Raw genomic sequence first — 16,137 nt, forward strand, 5'->3', positions numbered from 1 at the left:
ATGTGACCTGCCCCTCTTCAATGGGAGAGGAAAGTGGGGTGTGAAACTCCTCCACCATGCCCGGGTCCTTGTGGCAGCTTCATGTGTGACGTTGGAACTCAATTTGTTGGGCAGGAGGCTTCGGGTTTACTTTCCCCTTCAAGAGCCAAGATGGTAGTGGTTGGACGTCTCCCACATCAGGATTTCATCTGGACCGACACCTGTGGGAGAAATGAGACTTGGTTCCCACAAGAAGAGAGATGTGCTGCAGATACCTCCTCCCCCTGTCCCTGGTGTGAGAAGAAGACACTTCTGTGCCTGGAAGAGAGAATGAGGCCAGTGACTTGGCACCACTCTGCTATGAACTTTAGATTACTCCACCCTACTTAGTCTAACAAAATCAGGAATGTCTACGCCCATACTTTATATAATATTTTTATTATTAGAGATATAATTTAATTTTTACACTGCCTTACTTAAATCCAGTTCATGTGCAAGTCAAGACACCACCCTTGGGATGTCACTGGGTCTTAAGGAAATGAAGGACAAGCACAACAGGAATGATCTTAGTACAAGGTCCTAAGCCAGCATCCCCACTACCCCCCTTAGACAACCTGTGATGGTACGTGGTGCCCGTCTCCATGTTCTTTGGTCATTAAATGGAGCTCATCTGACAAGAGACTTTTTCACAACATTCTGGAGGTATAGAAAGAAAGTGCAAGTCTTATTCCCATTATGCAGATGAGGGCACTGAAGCTGAGAGAGGTCAAAGGACTTGCCCAAAGTCACATGGCAAGGAAAGACTAGAAAAGATTTCTAGATTCTCAGACCCTTGCTCTTTCCACTACCCTGTGCTTCCTGTGATATAGACATGATTGGTTCATGCTCATTTTTGTCCCAAACTCAGGAGGTACATCATGTGATTTTTTTTTTTGAACCCTCACCTTGTGTCTTAGAATCAATAAGTATCAATTCCAAAGCAGAAGAGCAATAAGGGTTAGGCCAACTGGGGTTAAGTGACTTAGCTAGGATCATACAGCCTAAGCCTGAGGCCAGATTTTAACCCAGAATCTACCATCTCCAGGCCTGGCTGTCCACTGAGCCACCTTGCTGCCCCTAATTAATGTGATACTTGACATCCTAGAACTGTCTAGAACATCATTTGAGTGAATGCAAAGGCCTAGTTCCACCCTCAGATACTAATGCCACCTAATTGCGTAGCAATTCATATTTTTCAAACCATCCACTCCATCTCTTCTCAGCAGATTTAGGAAGCAGGCAGAGACTGATGCCTTGAGAGAAGTGGCTTGTCTAGGGTCCCAGATGATGAGCAGCAGATTTGGACCAAGAGCCCAGAGATCCCAGAACAGCTGGGTTTTTATGCCTGATCTGCCTCCATGGACCTATTCTGTGGCATTTAAAAGAGTGGGAGACTTAAACTGTAAGAGTTAAAATGGTTGAAGGCTATATAAACTGTAGTGATTAAAATAGTGGAAGACAAATTGTGATAGATAAAAGAGTGGGTGAGTAAATTGTGACCGCAAGAAATATGTTTTCACTACAGTGTTTTTAAGTCAAATATAAGGTGGTCACCAGGGAAATATTCCCAATTATTAATATACCCAAGTCAACTGGGTTTTGTAGAAAATTTAATTAATTAATACAATGAGGAATTAAAGAAAGAGTAAGAAAGGAATAAGTATGAAGGGCCTTAAGCCAACATGGCCTAGACCTGAGTCTTTAGAGAGAGATCAGTCAGTCCTTAATCACTCACCACAAGATCTGTCCAAGCAAGAATATAGACACCAGTTAAGCTAGCCATCCTCCAGAGAGAGATTCTTCTGATTGTCCTTAAGAGCCTCTCCCAAGAGACTCCTTAGAGACTGTTTTTCTAACAGCCTCCTTAGAGACTGTTTTCAAGAGACTGTGTCCTTCAACAGACTGTCCTTTTCTTATATAGAGGGTTTTCTCCTATGTCACCTCCCCTAAGTTCTTCCATCTACCAATCACAGTAGATGTTTTCCAAAGGACAGCCCATTCTGAATTCTCACCTGAGTAGACTAATCCTTTTAGTAATCCACACCTGAGTAGGCTAGAATCTCTGAGTAAGTTTCTCACCTCTTTGTCCCATGTAAGTTTGCAAGTTGCCTGACCTTTATAGGTACTTAGCACCCTTTTGTATTAATTCTAAAAATAGGCACAACTTAAGTATGGGTTTAAGTATTTTTCATTGTTCAGCAAGGAGTTTTCTCCCCTAAAGCAGGCTTAAGTAAGGGTGGAGTAGAGGTCTTCACATTTCTGATCTAAGTAGAGTTCTCACTGTCCAGATGGGGAATGGTCCCAATAGGGAATTGTCCCAATGAAAAATTCCCCAATGGGGAATTTTTTAACATTCACAAGTCTGAGAAATTTCAAGATTCACAATTCCCCTTCCCCAGACATCATCACTCACCACTATTAGCTGTCCATTTTTGTCTTTATAGATCTGCTCTTCCTGTCCAGTATTGAAAATTATGGTGCCTTCTTTTCCCAAACTGATGTAAAATTGTAAACTACAAAGAAAGGCGAATATTTAATCCATTAGGCTTGAAAACCAAGCTCCCTGTTTGTAATTTTTTTTTAAAAAAGCAATGGAAAAGCCATTGAATTATTGATGCCAGACCAATAAGAATTCCCTAATGATGTCAAAGGGATACATAGTCCATTAACAGTTTAAATGAGATTCATTAAGGAACATATTCGGTTTCTGATGCTTTAACATGGTGGCCCGGACCATGACAACAGCTATTTCCCATACATGATGTCTTCAGAAAGAAAGATGGAAAACTAGCAAGTCTGAAGAGGCACCCAGATTTTCTTTCTTTGTCCCCTAGGCCATAGGCAAGTTTAGTTGGGAAAATGAAGGCAAAGGGAACCTGGAACCTAAACAAAAGATTAGAACCAGGATTGAAAAAGAGGGGGTAGGGGAACCTTCCTTTTCCAGGGCCATCTTAATCCAGAAGACCTTTTTGAAATCTTCACCTCATCCCAGGAATCTTCATTTAATCATTCAACTGATAACTTTATTCTAGGATGTCCAGTGAAATTAAGTGAAGATGAGTCCTTAGTGGGTCCATTAGGAGAATGGCTAAAGATCACTTTGTATCGAGGCAAGGATAAACCAATTGGTGACCACCGACTAAAGGACCAAAATACAGCAAATTTAGAAGAAAAAAATCCCACAAGAGACTACAGACTTTATATACAATGGGAAACAAAGACTTTGACTTGAATATCTTTTAGTAAGACTGTTTAGGAGGTGAGCTGAGGACCAACAGAAATAACACGATGAGTTCCAATGTGGTTCTCATCTTTTTCCTGAGGGTCTCTCATACCCCACCAAAGCTATGGGACGATAGCAGGAAAGGGGTGACCAATCTCAATTGTGTTCCCATTCAGAGGGTTCTGAAAACCCTCAAAGAGCAGCTTGAGGAAGCCACGGGAGCCTTGAAGATCTACCCATTGAGATTGTGAGGTTCCCCTGGCAGATCTCAGCCAGTACTCTACTAGTAAGAGACGCAGCCTAGTAGCCCTTAAAGCCAGAGCTGCCCCATCAGGCAAATGCTCTAAGGACAATGGGGAGAGCTGTGTCGCCTACCTTCCTTGCACAACCTTGACAAAGTCTGCTTTCTTGACCATCATGGAGAGTTTAGTCACTGTTTCAAAGATATGTTCACACAGTAAAATTATATCACCCTAAAATGAAGAATGAGGAGAATGTCTAATTATTTTTATCTAACAAAAGAGCCCAGCAGAGCCTTTAGGCAGAATCCTGGGGGGGGAAATCTTCCACAGAGTTAGAAGGCTCGCCAAAAATTACTGGGCCATCCAATCCCTGTGTGCAAATCCTACCCCCACACCCAGCATTTTTAATAATGACCATAATAGCTTATATAGGATTTTCATTTGCAAAGCACCTTGCAATTAATAATCTCATTGGATCCTTCCAACAACCCTTGGAAGTAGGTGCTATTATCCCCATTTTATAGATGGGAAAACCATAGAGGTTCAAAGGCTGGTCTAGGGTCACACAACTAGAAAGCATCTTGAGGTCACATTTGAATTCAGGTCTTCCTAGTTTCAGGGCTACTGCTCTTTGCGCTGCCTCTCTGAAAATCTCTAGTGATAAATTGGAAATGGCACCAAAACATTCAGGTAACAGACATCAAAAGCAGCATATGAGGTATTTTTAAAATTTAATATTAATTCTATTTATGTTTCAGCTTATTAGATTATAAACTCCTTAAGGGCGAAGCCTTTTTCTTTGTAACCCTGGTGCCTGGCACATAGTAGGTGCTTAATAAATGTTTATTGAATTGAATTCCAGCAAAAACTAGAAAATTGGTTTCACCAATGATAGGAAATCTATTTAGTATTCGGTCCCTCTTGGTGATTTTTTTCATCTCCATTTATGTAATTTATAGAATTAAAATAGTTTTCTTTTTGATAGAGCCCTCTCTGCTCCCCATCCTGCTGAAATGGAACCGTCCACCAGGATACATTAGGGTGCAAAGTGTCCATCTGTCACTGGATAAGGAATTAATAGAATTTCTCCCCAACTCCCATCTTTTTTTTCCTGCAAATCTACCCCTCAGAGCGCCCAAAATGTTACAACCAAAAAAAAAGATTGTCCATAGCTTATTAGAGATCATCACTAGACAAGTTCGTACCTTCTGCTTGATATCCTCCGGTGACACATGAATGACGAAGATTCCATCGCTCAGATTGCTGGTGGAGACACCTTTAGAGAAACCCCAAAGTTAAGCCCCCCCCCCTTCTAGTAGTTGCCCTGTCTGTATATTATTTTATTCCGGGTCTCAGCGTACTTTGGCTACAACCACCCTCCAATAAGATAGGATAAGTGGCCCATAATAAGCTCTCCACCTTTTTAATAACCCTTCCCTTTAGTCTTAGTATAATTCTAAGACAGAAGAGTGGCAAAGGCTGGGCAACCAGAGTTAAGTGACTTGCTCCACGTCACATAGCTAGGAAGCATCTGAGGTCAGGTTTGATTTTTTTAATTTAATTTAAAATTTAATTTGAAAATTCCTGAATCCTGTGTTAAGGACTGGTTCTAGTGAGAAGCCCAGCCAGTATTATTTTTCCTAATGATGGAGCCCTGAAAAAATCAAATCGAATCAACAAGCACTGATTAAGCACTTATCAGCAGGCCAGGTACATGCCACAATAAATGGGTTTTTTTGTGTATTTTTTTTTTCATAGAATAGTAGCTGCTTAGGTGATAAGGTTGGGTAGAATTGCAGTGGGAGAAGTATGTGCATCACACACATGTCCTCATGTCCTAAAAGCACTCTGGATGGTGCTGGCTATGGGAAATCGGGGTGGGGTAAAGCCTGTGCTAACCCATCTCCAGCCCAGCATCCTGGGGTGATTGAGAGGGAATATTCCCTTTAGGGAGTCATCCTCCTCCCTAGCCCACCCAGGTTTACCGTTCAAGGCTTCATATTCTATCCTCTGCTTAATTTTAGCAAGTTCCACCACGTACAGCGCTTTCTCGGTGAGGATCAGTTGCCGTGGCCTCGCCTTGAATCCATTGCGGTCGTATTTCACCACTGGTGTGCCATACTGAGGAGGCGAGAGGGAGGCAGAAAGGGAAAGCTCAGAGGAACCTCTGAGGTCCAGGAGGATGGAGCGAGTACCCAACGTCCCAGGGAGATGGTGGCAGAGCCAGTGTTTGAACCCAAGGCTCTTGATTCCCAGGGAGTTGAACCATAGCATGAAAAGACACAGGATGGTACCCATACACCAGTAATTTTGTTTTTTAGCTTTTTAAAAAGTATATTCCCTTACTTGTCAGCTTGGGAGGGAGGAGGGAAGAGGGGAGGGAAAGAAAAAAATAAATCATGGAAACATTTTTTAATTAAATGAAAAAAGTACATTCCCAAGTCTATGCTCTATTCATTAAAATACATTTTTTTAAATGAAAATAAATCAAGGAGGCAGCTTGAGAGTCAGGTCTAGAGATGGGAGGTCCAGGGTTTGAATCATCTCAGACACTTTCTAGCAGGGTGACTCTGGGCAAATCACTTAGCTTTCAGCCCTTACCACTCTTCTGCCTTGATTTTTGATTGATTTTGATTGTTACACAGTATTGAATTGCTACGCAGTATTGATTCTAAGACAGAAGGTAAGGGTTTAAAAATAAATAGAGATTTTTTTGAATCCCCGACTGAGTCATGGATCCATAATGTCGTAGGAAAGCAATCCTGCACCATCTTTCTCAAAGGAGCCAAGACTTGACCTCTTGCCAACAAAGAAAACAACAAGATGATGTCTAAGAAACTTGGCTGTCCTCAGCAGTGCAATGATGTGGGACAATCCTGGAGGACTGATGCTCTCCAGCTCCAGAGAAAGACCTGCTGGAGTCGTCTCTCCCATCAGTGAATCTCTGCTTTTATTTGGGGTTTGGGCTAGGTGGGACTCTGCTCTTCCAACAGTGACCAGTATGGAAGAGGGTTTGCATGCCAATAAAAAATGAAAAGAAAAAAAAGATGATCTTGAAGTCTTCTCTTTGACATTTGAATCCCTTCATGATAATAATCTAGTTCCAACCTTCTGTTTCCAGCCAGCTGATGAGCATTTATTATTATTATATATTATATTATTATGTATATTATTATATATAATATAATAATAATATATAATATTATATTATAATTAATATTATTATTATAAATGCTTGCTGTATACCAACCACTATGCTTAGCCCTAGAAATATGAAGAGAGGTTCAAGAGTCCCTGACTTCAGATGGCTCACAAACTGAGATGAGAGGAAGCTGGTGCCCCTAAAGGCAAACTATCAGGGGAGGAGGGTGCGAGGTCACTAGAGAGGAAGGAAGGAGCCAGTGGATGGAGGGCTTTAAAGCCAAACAGAGGATTTTAGGTTTGAGCCTGACAGTAAGAAGGAATTCCTGGAGTTGATTAAGGTGGCACGTTTGGACTTTGGCTTTAAGAAGATCAGTAGTGGGGGCAGCTAATTGAGAGCCAGGCCTAGAGATAAGAAGTCCTGGGTTCAAATCTGGCCTCAGACACTTCCCAGTTGTGTGACCCTGGGCAAGTCACCTGACCCCCATTGCCTAGCCCTTACCGCTCTTCTGTCTTGGAGCCAATACACAGTATTGACTCCAAGATGGAAGGTAAGGGTTTAAAAAAAAAAAAGATCAGTAGAACAGCTGAGGAAAGGCTGGACTGGAATGGGGACAAGAGACCAACCAGTAGCATTATAATTCTCCTAAGAATTTGATAAGAATAATAGGATGTGTGAACTATGGCTGGGTGGTAGAACAACATTGACTAGAATGATTTGACTGAGTTAAAAAATGTTGCTAGTGAAAAAAATGATTTATTGTTCATTGAGTTTTGGATTCTTGGAAACGGTATGAGCTCAGGATCTTCGAAAACTGTCTCCAGGCATCCAGAGAACTCAAGCATAAAAAGTCTTTCACAAAGTCCAGTAGCTCCCGTAGCAAAAATTAGAAAAGGTTTATCATTTCTCGGGCTCTGTGGGCCAGACGAAGCAGCCTCGTTGCTGTGGCTTACACTTGACACCACTTTTCATCTCTCTCTTCGCACTAACTGTTCCTATTCCTGGAATGCCGTCCGTCGATCCCGGCTTCTTCCTTCAGAACTCCACCCAAGACACATTTCGCATAACTTCACGTGCACAATAACATCATATTGCTTGCCTCCTCAGTGGGGGGGGGGGGGGAGATTAGAACTCAAAAAAATGGTTAATGAATCTGAAAAATGTTCAGTGTCGTTGGGAAGTATTTAACAAAATAAATAGAGATCTTAAAAAATAAAAGAACCAACGTTTAAAAAACAGGAAACTGTCCAAGTGTTGCCTTCTACATGAAGCTTCTCTCAATCCCTCCCCATTGCTAGTGCAACTCCTCCCTTCAATTGCCTTGTAAATCGTACTTTAAGGTATATGTGTTGTGTCCCCCAGTAGAATGGAAACTCTTTGAGGGCAGGGATTTTGTTTTTGCTTTTGTATTTCCTGGGGGAAGGGAAAGACACAAGCATTTATTAAGCCCCTACTATGTGCCAGGCACTGTGCTAAGTGCTTTACATTTGATAATGATAGTGCCTGGTACTCATTGGGGGCTTAATAAATTTCTTTGCCTGCCTTCCCTCCTTCCCTCCTTCCCTCCTTCCCTCCTTCCTTCCTTCCTTCCTTCCTTCCTTCCTTCCTTCCTTCCTTCCTTCCTTCCTTCCTTCCTTCCTTTCTTCCTTCCTTCCTTCCTTCCTTCCTTCCTTCCTTCCTTCCTTCCCTCCTTCCTTCCTTCCTTCCTTCCCTCCTTCCTTCCTTCCTTCCCTCCTTCCTCCTTCCTTCCTTCCTTCCTCCTTCCTTTCTTCCTTCCTTCCTTCCTCTCTCCCTTCTTTCCTTTCTTCCTTCCTTTCTTTTTCTTCCTTTTTTCTTTCTCTACTTTCCTTCTTTCCCTCCTTCCCTCCTCCTTTCCTTTCTTTTTCTTCCTTCCTTTTTGTTTTTCTTTCTTTCTTGCCCTCCCTCCTTCCTTCCTTCCTTCCTTTTTTCTTACTTCCTTCCTTCTTTCCTTCCTTTCTTTCTTCCCTCCTTCCTTTCTTTCTTTCTCTCACCCTCCCTCCCTCTTCCTTCCCTCCTTCCTTTTTCTTTCTTTTTCCTCCCTTCCTTCCTTCCTTCCTTTTTCTCTTCCTTTCTTTCTTCCCTCCTTCCTTTCTTTCTCATTCTCTCTCACCCTCCCTCCCTCTTCCTTCCTTTATTCCTTCCTTCCTTTCTCCCTCCCTTCTTTCCTTTCTTCCTTTTTCTTTCTTCCTTCCTTTCTTTTTCTTCCTTTTTTCTTTCTCTACTTTCTTTCCTTCTTTCCCTCCTTCCCTCCTCCTTTCCTCCTTTCTTTTTCTTTCTTCCTTCCTTTCTTTGTTTTTCTTCCTCTCTTGCCCTCCTTCTTCCTTCCTTCCCTCTCTCCTTCCTTCCTTTCTTTTTTCTTCCTTCCTTCTTTCCTTCCTTCCTTTCTTCCCTCCTTCCTTTCTTTCTCTCACCCTCCCTCCCTCTTCCTTCCCTCCTTCCTTTTTCTTTCTTTCTTTTTCCTTTCTTCCTTCCTTCCTTCCTTTTTTCTCTTCCTACCTTTCTTTCTTCCCTCCTTCCTTTCTTTCTCATTCTCTCTCACCCTCCCTCCCTCTTCCTTCCTTCCTTCCTTCCTTCCTTCCTTCCTTCCTTCCTTCCTTCCTTCCTTCCTTCCTTCCTTCCTTCCTTCCTTCCTTCCTTCCTTCCTTCCTTCCCCCTTAGCTTCTGTTTTAGAATCAACACTAAGTATTGATCCTAAGGCAGAAGTCCAGTAAGGATCAGGCAATCAGGGTTAAATGACTTTCCCAGGGTCACGCAGCTAGGAAGTATATGACGCAGATTTGAAACCAGCACCTCTGAACTCCAAGCCTGGCTCTCCATGTACTGTGCTACCTTGATGCCTGGCATAATTGACTTGTTTTAAACCACTACCAAACCCCTGTAAATAAAAGTTCTAATCACCAAAGACCTTGGAACTGTCCAAGGGCTCAGAGCCAGGAATACCGTGGTTTGGTCATTTAAAGTGACTCCAAAGATGAACCTGGACGTCAGCCTTCTCTCTTTTCTAAATCTGAGCCAACCTAAAGGACTCGCTGCATGGATCCCTGAGCCTTTACAGAGGCCCTAAGAGGAATCCTCCTATGTGCAGGGCTGGCTTCCTCTCTTATTTGCATTCTCAGCTCTTGGCACAACGAGAGGAATTAGCAAATGCGGTTGTGTTTGCTTTTTGACCATTGGTTAATTGCTAGTTGGTGGAAATATAAATTACCTATAAGAGAGCCCAGTTCTTTGAGGAGTCAAAGGATCACCATGATGACCTCATCCGTGCAGAACCAGGATTAGAACCCATGTCCCTGGCCTCTTGGGCTAGAGTTCTTTCTACCCAGGCTCAGAGCAAACACTTCACACACACAGACTCTTCCTTCTCCTCACCTGGATATTCTCACTGCCAAGCAGCTGCAGGACTTTGGGATTAATGGCAGCCTCATCTGAGAAGGAAACCAGAGCATTGGATGAAACATCTCAGAACACCCCCAGATTGTGGCCCAGCAACAATGGAAAATTCTCTCTCGCATCCGTGAAGGTGAATTTCCTTAATTGCTATGTTTTTAATCATTTTAATTCTATAAGAATAATTTTCAGAATAATCAAGTGTAGAAATGGGATTGCGAACCACCTGGATAATAGGGCCCAGCGAGTAGAACAACATGGACCGAGTTAACACCTATTTCTTTGATAAAAAGAAACTGGAAGTGAAAAGGTGGTTTACTGTTAATTCGCCTTTGGGTTCTTGGAGGCAGTTGTTGATCTCGGCGTCCCCCATAAGCCATATAGAGTCCTTGCAGTAAACATTTTTAATGAAAATTTATAATAAAATTTATTATTATATATACATTACATATAGAAAATATCAAATAAACTGTTAAAGAAATAAAAATATATAAAATAATAACATTTATAATATAATATAAAAATAAAAGTTAAATTAAATTTAGATTAAAAAAAAAACACTTTGCAGAGTTGAGTAAACCCAGTCCCTGGAATCTCAGTCAATCCCTCAGTGAGCTCTCTCAGGGCGAGGATGCTCCTATCCAGAGGAATCCATCTTGACTGTGGACTCACCTATCCGGCTATCAGCAAAGGGCTGGTTTAGGCTCTCTGGGTAGCCGGCCTTCTTCCCTCGGAACAGGTCGCTTGTGACCACCTTTTCCTGCATCTGGTAATAAACAATTAAAATGGTTTTCTTCGGTGCCAGCCTCTATCACACGAGGGAGGTTGGGCTTTAGATCCCACCTCAGGCACTTACTCCTGCGGAACTCAGAGCCAGTCCCTTCCTGGGCTGTGCCTCAGTTTCCTTGTCTGTAAAATGGGTGTAATAGTAGGACCTACCTTCCAGAGTAGTTGTGAGGACCAAGTGAGATGATATCAGTTAAGCACCTTGGAAACCTTAAGTTATAGGATGACAAAGCAGTTAGTTCAGACAATCGACTTTGATTATGCTTCTTCTATGCCAGGTGGGCTCTGAACTGAGAGCTGGAGATACAGAGAGAAGCAGGACAGTCCCTGCCCTCAAGGACCTTACAAGTTATTGGAGGGGACAGCATGAAAACAAAAAACAAACAAACAAATATATATATATATATATATATATATATATATATATATATACACACACATAGAGAGAGAGAGGGAGGGAGAAAGAGAAGGAGAGACAGAGAGAGAAGAAGAAAGGGGGAAAGACAGAAGGAGAGAGAGAGAAGGAGAGAGGGAAGGAGGAAGGGAGAGAGAGAGATGGAGAGAGAGAGAGAAAGAGAGAAACAAAGAGGGGAGAGAGGGACAGAGTGAAGGAGAGGGAAGGAGGGAGAGGGAGAGAGGAGAGATGGAGAGACAAAGAGAAACAAAGAGGGGAGAGAGGACAGAGCGAAGGAGAGGGAGAGAGGAGAGATGGAGAGACAGAGAGAGAAAGAGAGAAACAAAGAGGGGGGAGAGATAGAGAGAGAGAAAAGGAGAGAGAAACAAAGAGGGGAGAAAGGGACAGAGTGAAGGAGAGGGAAGGAGGGGGGGAGAGAGAGATGGAGAGACAGAGAGAGAAAGAGAGAGAAAGAGAGAAACAAAGAGGGGGAGAGATAGAGAGAGAGAGAGGGAGAAAGAGGGAAAGACAGAAGGAGAGAGAGAGAGAAGGAGAGAGGGAGGGAGGGAGAGAGATGGAGAGAGAGAAAAGGAGAGAGAAACAAAGAGGGGAGAAAGGGACAGAGTGAAGGAGAGGAAAGGAGGGGGGAGAGAGAGATGGAGAGAGAGAAAGGGAGAGAGAGAGGAGAGAAACAGAGGGGGGAGAGAGGGAGGGAGAAAGAGAGAAACAAAGGGGGGAGAAAGGGACAGAGTGAAGGAGAGGGAAGGAGGGAGAGGGAGAGAGGAGAGATGGAGAGACAGAGAGAGAAAGAGAGAGAAAGAGAGAAACAAAGAGGGGGGAGAGATAGAGAGAGAGAGGGAGAAAGAGGGAAAGACAGAAGGAGAGAGAGAGAAGGAGAGAGGGAGGGAGGGAGAGAGATGGAGAGAGAGAAAAGGAGAGAGAAACAAAGAGGGGAGAAAGGGACAGAGTGAAGGAGAGGAAAGGAGGGGGGAGAGAGAGATGGAGAGAGAGAAAGGGAGAGAGAGAGGAGAGAAACAGAGGGGGGAGAGAGGGAGGGAGAAAGAGAGAAACAAAGAGGGGAGAAAGGGACAGAGTGAAGGAGAGGGAAGGAGGGAGAGGGAGAGAGGAGAGATGGAGAGACAGAGAGAGAAAGAGAGAGAAAGAGAGAAACAAAGAGGGGGGAGAGATAGAGAGAGAGAGGGAGAAAGAGGGAAAGACAGAAGGAGAGAGAGAGAAGGAGAGAGGGAGGGAGGGAGAGAGATGGAGAGAGAGAAAAGGAGAGAGAAACAAAGAGGGGAGAAAGGGACAGAGTGAAGGAGAGGAAAGGAGGGGGAGAGAGAGATGGAGAGAGAGAAAGGGAGAGAGAGAGGAGAGAAACAGAGGGGGGAGAGAGGGAGGGAGAAAGAGAGAAACAAAGAGGGGAGAGAGGGACAGAGCGAAGGAGAGGGAGAGAGGAGAGATGGAGAGACAGAGAGAGAGAAAGAGAGAAACAAAGAGGGGGGAGAGGGAGAGAGGAGAGAAGGAGAGAGAGAGAGAGGGAGAAAAAGGGAAAGACAGAAGGAGAGAGAGAAGGAGAGAGGGAGAGGAGGGAGAGACGAGAAAGGAGAGAGAAACAAAGAGAGGGGAGAGAGGGACAGATCAGAAGAGAGAGGGAAGGAGGGGGGAGAGATGGAGAGAGATGGAGAGAGAGAGAGAGAGAGAGAGAGAGACAGAGAGAGAGAGAGAGAGAAGAGAGAGAGAGAGAGAGACGAGAGAGAGACAGAGAGAGAGAGAGAGAGAGAGAGAGAGAGAGAGAGAGAGAGAGAGAGAGAGAGAGAGAGAGAGAGAAGAGAGAGAGAATAGAAGTGATTAAGAGAGGAAGTCCACTGCATTATGGAGAGTTGGGAGGGCTCTCCTGTAGAAGATAGGATTTAGTTCCGGTCTAAGTAGAAGTCGAAGCAGAAGTCAGAGCAAGGGAGAGAGCAGGCAGAAGTCCAGTCAAGACATGGAGAGGTTTGCTCATGGGCCAGCCAGAAGGTCAGGATGCCTGGTTTGAGGACGTGGTGAAGAAAAGGGTAAGAAAAGGGTCATCCAGGAGGGGCCTTGAATGCTCCCCAGAACACTTTCTCTGGCTTAGTTGGGGAAGGTCTAACGGGCCGTCTTGCCTCTGCCTTCCCGTCTTCCACAGCTTACTGTGAGATGTTTCCCACAATGCTTTCCCCCACAAATCCCTGCCTTAGATCCAGCTTTATCCCAATTTTACGGATGAAGAAACTGGAAATTCAGGGGAGGAAAGGAAAGTAACGTGCTCAGGGGTCTTTAGCTAAAACGCACCGAGGCTAGATTCAAACCCAGGGCTCTGGGGGCAGCCGGCCAGGCGTCCTGTGTTCCTTTCATCCTGCTACCTTTCCAAAGGGGAGCCCTAAGAATGCAGAGAGACGCGGCGACCTTCATTTGGAGCAGAAATTCTTAATCTTGTTTCACGGAGTCTGGCGAAGCCCACGGACTCCTCAGAAGCAGGTTTTGGAAAAAAATTGGAGGTGATGTGAAATTTCTGTTCGAGGTGAGGGACAAATAAAGGTGTCCCTCCCCCCCTCCCCCATGAAGCCTGGAATTGAGCCGGGGACCCCAGGTTAAGAATCTCTGACTAGGACTCACAGCTCCCCAGGCTCCCTCACATGAAGTCTATTCAAAGATATCGACCTCTATCATTCTTAAAGCCCTTACCTCCGTCTTAGAATCAATACTATGTGTTGGTTCCAAGGCAGAAGAGCGGTAAGAGCTGGGCGATGGGGGGTGAAGTGACTTGCCCAGGGTCACACAGCTGGGAAGCGTCTGGGGCCAGATTGGAAGCCCGCACTTCTTATCTCTCTGCCCACCGAGCCAGCCAGCTGCCCCAAACTACAAGTATCTTTACAGCGTCCAAGCCAGGAGCGAGCCGGGGTTCCGGCGTTCTCCATACCTTCTGATGTATATTTTCAACAGCCCCTTCCGTGCCGGCTTTCCAAATGGAAAGCCCCAGGAGGCCCCTCCGGCCCCTGCCCGGGGGAGGCCCGTGGGGGGGAGCCCGAGAGGGAAGGACGCACCTGCGCTTTCCTCTGCGGCGTCACCGCCCGACAATACCGCCGCACCAGGTTCCTCGTGCAGATCTTCTTCAGCATCTCAGAAGTCTGCGGGGAGAAGCCCCACGCCCAAGGCAGAGCCCGTCACCAGGGCCCCTCACTGCATGGTCCCACCCGCCTCGCCTGGCTTCTCCATGTCCGAGGCAGCCGGGTAGTGCCGCGAGCCTGGAGTCAGGAAGATCTCAGGCACTTAGGAGCTGTGTGATGCTGGACAAGTCACTTAACCTCTCCCTGCCTCGGTTTCCCCAATTGTAAAATGGGCATCATGATCGGACTTACCTCCCAGGGCTGCTTTGAGGATTGAGGGAGATAATATTTGTAATGTGTTTAGTATAGTGCCTAGCACATAGTAGGAGCTTAATAAATATTAATTTAGATTAGTTTATTTTTAATTGAATTGACAATTTTATTTAATTAATTACTTTAGAAGATTTGTCCATGGTTATGTTAATTTAGATTAATTTAATAAGGCAAATAAATGAATGTATTTCCTTCCTTATTTCAATTGCTTCCCATCCTCTATAGCCCTGGTCAAATGCCAACCCTTGCCTGATCCTTTCTATTAAAAAAAAAACCAAAACCACATTTTCCCTCAGTGTTCACAAAGCGCTTTGTGTGTCTCCCCTCTGACCCACTGACTAAAGATCTCTCTAGGTGCCACATGCCATCATGGCAAGGCAGAAATTCCACAAGAGCAGGGACCCTGTCTCATTTATATCTTCTTTATCTTTAATTATTTACATAATGTTTATTTTTATTTACTTAGCATTTATTTTCTTAAATTATATATATTTATATATATTTTATATATTTATACATAACAAAATATATTTATATGTAATTAAATATTTTATATATTTATATATAACAAAATATATTTTATATATTCATTTGTATATAATAAAATATTTATGTATAACAAAATATATCTTATGTATTTATTTGTATATAATAAACTATATTTTATATATATAATAAAATATATGTTTATATCTTTATTTATACTTTATATCTCCCTAAGCATAATAGCACAAGGGTCCACACACAGTAGGTCTTTAATAAGTAAATGCCTAGTCTAAATGTTTTCATTCTTCAGCTATTGACTGTCCCAGACTCGGTATCTTATTCTATAATAACTGATGAGTGGACAATAATAATATTAAGCAATAATAATATTTACATTTTCATTTAAAATAAAAAATTTAAATTTAAATAATAATTAAACAATAATAATAATAAACAATTCCATGAGGGAATTGAAGCAGGGTGGCATTAATGGACCAGCTTTATCGTTCCATTAAGGAAGATGGATTTGAATCTACTATAAATATTAGATTTGGAGTATGTGTACTTGTAGCCTTCAACCATGAGAGGAGCCCCCACCCCACCCTGACATGCTCAATGATGAGAGAAGCCCCCACCCCACCCTGACATGCTCAATGATGAGAGGAGCCCCCACCCCACCCTGATATGCTCAATGATGAGAGGAGCCCCCACCCCATCCTGACATGCTCAATGATGAGAGGAGCCCCCACCCCACCCTGACATGCTCAATGATGAGAGGAGCCCCCACCCCACCCTGACATGCTCAATGATGAGAGGAGCCCCCACCCCATCCTGACATCACAACACTCAGAACATACATCTTCCAAGATGGCAGGAGGCTTCAACCAACTCTTGTCCAACACATTTTGGGGAATGTGATTTCTCAGGTTCAAGATGTAATTCTTCCTCACAAAGATAATATAGTCTTCATTTTCTGAAGAAAGAGTCTTATTTCGATTGATGAACCCTCTTATGAACCTAAACAAGGAATTATGCCA

At 43.6% G+C, this 16,137-nt stretch overlaps 1 protein-coding gene across 1 annotated transcript; it reads right to left on the reverse strand.

Annotated features, from left to right (window-relative positions):
- Nucleotides 1–176: 176 nt before the first annotated feature.
- On the reverse strand, nt 177–16,111 carry LOC130458041 (unconventional myosin-Ih-like). Its single transcript, XM_056820929.1, has 9 exons — nt 15,958–16,111; nt 14,279–14,362; nt 10,706–10,799; nt 10,016–10,071; nt 5,469–5,604; nt 4,689–4,759; nt 3,617–3,714; nt 2,420–2,531; nt 177–200 (listed from the first exon to the last, which is right to left on the reverse strand). The coding sequence occupies exons 2-9, from the start codon at nt 14,351–14,353 to the stop codon at nt 177–179; spliced, it is 666 nt and encodes a 221-aa protein (XP_056676907.1). The 5' UTR covers nt 14,354–14,362; nt 15,958–16,111.
- Nucleotides 16,112–16,137: the final 26 nt, after the last annotated feature.

This window comes from Monodelphis domestica, chromosome 3 (assembly GCF_027887165.1).
Source record: "Monodelphis domestica isolate mMonDom1 chromosome 3, mMonDom1.pri, whole genome shotgun sequence".
Lineage (NCBI taxonomy): Eukaryota > Metazoa > Chordata > Mammalia > Didelphimorphia > Didelphidae > Monodelphis > Monodelphis domestica.